This window comes from Nothoprocta perdicaria, unplaced genomic scaffold (assembly GCF_003342845.1).
Source record: "Nothoprocta perdicaria isolate Ctin4 unplaced genomic scaffold, notPer1 scaffold_423, whole genome shotgun sequence".
Taxonomy (NCBI): domain Eukaryota; kingdom Metazoa; phylum Chordata; class Aves; order Tinamiformes; family Tinamidae; genus Nothoprocta; species Nothoprocta perdicaria.
Genome location: NW_020455670.1, coordinates 242,658 through 249,235, shown reverse-complemented (window position 1 = coordinate 249,235; position 6,578 = coordinate 242,658). Strand labels below are relative to the sequence as shown.

The window sequence follows — 6,578 nt, the reverse complement described above, 5'->3', positions numbered from 1 at the left end:
TGAAGCACCTTTCTCATCCTGTCTGCACCTGGAGAGTACTGGCCTTGTACGGGGTGATGTGGTTTGGAGCACGCACCTGTCCTCAGCAGAGGAAGAGCAGCTGTGTGCAGGGCTGCAGGCACTGCTCAGCATCATTGCTCTCTCTGGCCCCGGCTCTTCCACCTCTCCCTGTGTCCCACTCGTTTTCCCATGCGGAAAGCAGCAGGTGTGGAAAGGGAGTCACTGCTGTGCCTTCCCTGCCACAAGCTACTGCCCTGAGGGGAGCATGCCTGGCCGCAGCTCTCTTGGGTAAAGCAGTGGCAGTTCCCATGTCTGTTGATCCCGCCTGTGCCCGGGGGGCTGGGCTGGGCTGGGCTGGCCTCGAGCTTCTGGCTTTCTCCTTGGAGGTAACCAGAAATCTGGCACCCTTTGGTACTGCTGGGGAAATCCCCCAGATTCTAGAGCCCTTGCCTCTCGTCTCACATGACTCTTCAGACATAACTCTTTTTATTCTTTGAAGCTAAAGGGCTACTCTATGGCAACCATGAAAACAAGACCTCACTAGCGCAGATCTTGCGCCTGCAGTGAATAGTCACTGAGGGCCGGACTGGGATGGCTGTTGCCTTTCCCGCAGGGATTGTGCGCACAAGAAGCTTCCATCTAGTGTGGCTTTGAGGACCTGTGCTGGAGCAGCAAGGCCAGGCCAGCCGAGGCCACTGCAGCCTAGCGAGCGGCATCGCTTCTCCGATGGTGTCATTCCCGCCTGTGCAGCGCTGTGGTGGAGGTGCCGCGGTGAAGGATGCTGCAGAGTACCCCTCTTTGACACTTCCCAATCCCATTCCCTGCTGCTTCGTTTTACAGTTATAGAAGCATCTGCTCCCACACGAACCTTCCTAGCTGCTGACAGGAGCTGTTGGTCCTGGCTTTGTGCAGAGGGCAGAAAGGTCTTTGGGCATCTGGGGGCCTTTTCCATAAATGGCTAGTGGACAGCTGGTATTGGGGCCTGGAGGTCTTCTGCATCTTAACTGTCATCTGTCTTTGACATGTGACTTTGTATAAAGTTGCATGGAACTATAAAGGCTTCTGTTAAAATGGTAAATATTATGGTTATAGTAAAAGATAAAGAAACAGGAGGTCAAGGGTTCTTTCATTCCATGGCATCAGAATAAAAAAAACTACCTTCAGGACAGCACAGTGCCATGCCAAATGCTCCGAACATTGGAAAGTATCGTCATGGAGCTATTTTTGCTTTTTCCTCTCACTGGAAATGTTTTTATTCTTAATAGAATTACTTAATACATACAAAAATACTTTAACTGTAGAGTTTTCATAATCTTTTAAATATATTTAATTATGTTAATCAATGTCCTGTTAGAGGACTGAATATTATATTTTCAGTGTAGAAGTAGGATGTGCTTACTCTCCCTGTGTGATGGTCTATACGTAACAATCTGCTAGGATTATTAGAATTTTATGCTTTTTGTGTGTGTATGGTATACTGTAGTTTTTATTCTAGATTATCACTCCATATTCTCACTCATGGAGATAGTAGATTCATACAGGTATGAAGAATATTGTCCTTGTTCAACAACTCTAGTTCCTCCTGATGCCCTATTACATTTGCTAGCCCGGTAATCCAGGTTCTCTCATCACTTTCAGGACTTCACCTGAGTACATAGATCGACTCTCACTTAAGTTGTAAGGAATGAAATTAGGGATAATTGTTTAGCTTCTTTTACTTGGATTTGTTAATGTTTTTCAAACAATATTTGACTATTGAATGATGGGGAAAGAGGCAGTGTGAACCAGGCAGTCAAATGAAGTGTTATAGAATAATGCATAATTACGTATCTGCCCAGAATTATTTTTGTGATGATCCCTTCAATGAAGAATTCCTTGCTGAGGGAAACCAGCTATCTTAAATAGCTGAGGGATAAAGGATAAACTTGAAAGTTCACGTGGTGTTTTATGGACTCCAAATAGTCCTTAACTTTAATACTTTTAATTTTAGTGAGTTAACAGCAAGTTAACAACCCTTTTTATAAAATATGGTTCATGACAAATCTGAAGGAGATAAATGTAACCCAGTTAAAATGTTAGGCATTAATTTGTAATACCTGCTCACACAAATAAGCACATGCATCCTTTAGTAATAAGGATTTTTTTTGGAACATATGTATAAAGAATCAATTAAACTATACCATATGAGCAAATGATTGCTTAAAATACATTTCACCTGGTAAATGAAGCAAAGCTGTAAAATAATACTGCTTTAAAATAAGGAAGGATTATACAGCTTTCTGAATTCAACAAAATCAGAGAACTGCTATTTTAAAAACTCTCTAACTAATCCTTGGAGGAAAACAACCATCCCAACCAAACCCAAGGTTGCTATGTTAAAATCCTCAGTGCAGGGTAATGTTGCTTCTGTGGCTTCATATGCAACATGCCTTTGGTAGTGCACCAGATGTTTGCCTCCAGCTGTATTTTGCTTTTATATACACATTCTGAGCAATAACACATCAAAAATTTAAAACATGGTCAAAATAAAAATATTTAGCAGTGAGAAGCAGCCTGAGCTTCTGGACACAAAAGTATCAAGTATTTTTTAAATGTCAGATTTCCATATCTTGGCATGTTTCTCTTTCAATCAAATAGAGTAGCAGGAATGTTTGTAGACTATACAATAAATATGATCGACTGTGTTATAATTCAAAATTACCACTTATGCCATTTTAAATGGGAAAAAAAAATCTGGACTGTTTTAATAGACATTTCCCTATTTATTACTCTGAAGTACAATTAAAATAGATTACTTAAATATTTTTTAGCAGTAAGTCACGTCAAACTTCAAAGAATGAGAACTCCGTAAACTTGTATGTTAAATTTTGATTTATGTAACATATATGAGATGTATGTAAGTACAGTTATTCTTGCCCACCCAATATTTCAGCAGAGAAGATGGCTGTTTTTAGCTTTGTGACTGAATTAAAAATGGAACATTGCAAAATTTTAATGAAGTTTGTCCATCTCCAGAGCTGTAAGAATTCTTAACAATTGGGGGAAGGGGAAAGATTTAAGAGCTTTTAAGTTTAAATTTATCAAAGTGTAACTCTAGGTCATTAAAAGAAAAAAAAAAACTTATTTTCAGGAAGCAGTACATGACAAATTTTAACATATTTTCCAAGTGATATTCAGACTATTTGGCAGCAGTACCTTGTGCTGTCTCTGAGTTTATATCAACACACATTTTCCAGTGGAACCATAATATGGAGCACTTTGAAAGCATAATATAACTTAAATGCACCATATGTGCTCATTGCCAAACCACATATATTGTTTGTAAGACAAGAAAAAGTCCTTAAATTCTAAAATGCAAATCAAATTTGTCATTATCTTGTAAAACTGAAATAAGTGTTACAAATGCTAAGTATTTTCTAATACTATAGGATTTATCTAGAGAATTCAGGACCCATTTTATAATTAAAAATACACCAGAATTAAAAAAACTTTAAGGAATATTTTTAAGTACTGTACAGTTATACCACTATGTCACATTATGTATAAACACTTGGCAGTAAAGCTTCAGTAGAGAGTGATTTACTGTGGAAAAAGTTGTTGCTGCTGAGTTTGATGTAGAAACTGCAATAGCAGATGTCTCTTCTCTGGGTGTCCTTCTTCCATTCCACTGTGACTTGGGAAAGCAAGTCATACAGGATTCTTCTTTGCTCCCCTTAATGTCTGTACTTCTCCTGGTGATTCCTGGGCATATTTCTAACAGAAAGCCTCCTGGTGATCCTGCCAGCCAGAACTGTATGTGCTAAAAGCTTTAATCTTGTTATTGGTGAATGTCCTCATGCCTAATGATTTTGTAAATTACCCAATAAAAAATGTTGAAGATGAGAAAGGCTAATGGGAAGCAAGCTCTGGAAATTGTGTCTATTTTCTTGGCCCGGTCAATAAATACCTTTCGCATCTCATCGGGGGTTTTTGGTGCAGCTTGAACAGGGTTAGGGTTGTTTGGCCCCATCTGTGTCACTCCATCTTTTGCTTGCAGACATGGCCCTACTCCGTATGCTGTAAAACTAAATCGACTTTCTCTTACATCATCATCCTGTGGCAAAAAAAAAAAAAAGAAAGAAAGGGAAGATTTTAATAGAAATCTTATTGGCTGCTATGTACCAAGTACTGCATGTCAGGGACATCTTGGGTCTGCAGTCTAACTTGTTGAAATCTGGCCCTATCAATGTCTCTGCCCAAACTACTGCAGCCACTTTGATGGCTTTATCTACTTGTTTATAGAATCTGTAATCTATTTAGAGACAAAAAGAAATCTTTGCAATGTGGTAGCACTTAGGAATGCAATTACTGATTAGTTTTGATTTCCCCCATTTACAGCTTATACCTGCAATCTTCAACAGGGCAAATTCCACACAAGTCCTGTGGACAACAGCCATTAACTTGGTGGGTGCGTTAGTAGACAAAGTGGTTTCCTGGCCCTGAGACACAACCTTTGTGCTAGTAGTAACAATGGTCACACTTAATAAACAGGCAGTGTTTAAACAGGCAGAATTCTCACTAGTATACTTAATCAGTTTTATGCCTTATTGCTACTTTTCCCAGTGCCTGCCTTAAAGGAAATAATATTTAGAGTATCAATTAAAGTGAATGAAAGCTAAGGGACAGATTTTTTTTCCTTGTTCCTCTGGTCTAGGTAAAAACTGGTAACAATGCTCTGAATTCAGGAAGCTCTAAAAAAACAATCTGGTTTTAAAATATACTGCACAAAACCAAAAATATTTGGAAGATGTACATATTCTCAAAGGATTTCAAGAATGTGGCTTGTACAAGAAGAGGGATTTTTATACTTCTCTCTGCCTGGTTAGAGATATTTTTAAGTAGTGAAAGAGGTAGAAATGCACTTGTATAAATATTATGTAGACTGAGAAGTCAGGCCCCGATCAGATTTGAATATGCTCTAGAATATTCCTGCATTATATATGCTACCCAAACATACTGCTATGATTTTGATGGCATTCACATTTTTCTAGCTAAGTTTAAATTCAAAATTTCCTTTTCTTTCATGTCTAACTTAAAGCAGTTTATTTAGTATTTTAGGCTTTTTAAGTATTATATATGCTATTTCTTAAGTATTTTGGAAAATTTTCATATATATGAGAAATTTGAAAGTAGCATGAATCAATTCTAATTATATGAAAAACTTCTATTTTAAAATTCTTCCTAGAGTCAATCAAAATCAAAGATTTTTTTTAAAATTAGTAGGGACTGTTTAAATATTAACTTCCAAATTCTTTATTTTGAAAATACTAGTGATATTCAGAAAATCTGAAAGTTTTGGATGGTTAATGAAATGGATGGTTAATTTTAAGTGAAAATTACTAGGGAAAAAGAGTATCAATTTTTATTTTTAATTCAAGAATTGAATATCAATTGAATTGGCTATCTACAAGAAAATGCAAATAAGTTTGTATTTGAACTTAACAAATTGGCAAACAGCAGGAGCATTCTGCAGTGTTTTTAAACATAATTTTTTAAATACGTAAGGTGAATAAACTTCTAGACTGAGTTGATTGAAAGCACTATACTTCAATCCTACATTAGAATAATTCTATCAAATTGAAAGTAATGGAAAATTAACATGAAAGCGAAAGAGGAAGAAAAAGTACTGACTTAAATGTGGAGATGAATAACAGAAATACAAAATGATAGCATGTATTTTTGATGACGTGATAAATCAAAGGACTAATTACTACAGTACTCTGCTTCTGTCATTTTTTAAAAAAGGGAAATAATACCTTTGGAAAGTTTCCAGTTAATAGAAGTTACACATCCATAGGTTATGATGATTATTCAGTGTTTAAACTCGTTGATATGGGCCAAGACCTGTGAACCGTGTTTTATGTGTTGCCACGTTTCTGCAGGTGGTGGTAGTGCTGGTAGCGTGGCTGGTGCAGAACCGGCTGCGTGCCAAGTGGCCTGGATAACAGCTCTTGGTTGGAGGAGCTTTCAGGGTGAGACACCACAGTGCTGTGGCTTTACTGGCCCTCTGCAGGGCTTGTCTCACTTGAGCAGGCCCATAGTGTGACGTTCAGGCCCAGCTCTGCCTGGGCAGCCATAAGCAGGATAACTTAGGATGGGACTTGCAGCCATCCTCGCTCTAGTTTGGGAGGGGGCTGCTTGAGAATCTGGAGCTTGTGAGGCAGCGATGGGAATGTTCTTCCCAGGGCCTGGCTTTTCTGCCCTGTGTCTGTGGGATGCCACGCTGGATGCCCAGGCAGGATGGTTGGCAACTGCCAAGTCCAGCCCAAGTGGCGAAGCAGAGACAGGCTCTGCCAAGAGAGGGGCAACCTGGTGGGTACTGCCCTGCCTTCCAGCTGAGCTGCCGGCTGGAGCATCCACGAGGTAATTCTGCAAGTGTTCCAGCAGAGCAGCAAGGCAGAAAAATCATCGAATTGGGCCTCAGGTTTATATTGCGCAGCTACTAGTGCTGATGAAATTAACTTCTGAGCGTGTGTTCAAAGCTGTTTATAAAGTGAGAGTGATGCCTCATTTATTTTCCTAAGATGACCTAGCTAGAG

General features: G+C 38.9%; 1 protein-coding gene across 2 annotated transcripts in view; it reads right to left on the bottom strand.

Moving 5' to 3' along the window:
• Positions 1-2,446: 2,446 nt before the first annotated feature.
• GLRA3 (glycine receptor alpha 3) overlaps positions 2,447-6,578 on the bottom strand; it is a 76,593-nt gene continuing 72,461 nt past the window's right edge. For both annotated transcript variants that reach the window (XM_026046166.1, XM_026046165.1), the window contains one exon: positions 2,447-4,093. In XM_026046166.1, the coding sequence (XP_025901951.1) occupies positions 3,818-4,093 (276 nt within the window). In that variant the 3' untranslated portion in view covers positions 2,447-3,817. The remainder of the gene's footprint in view (positions 4,094-6,578) is intronic.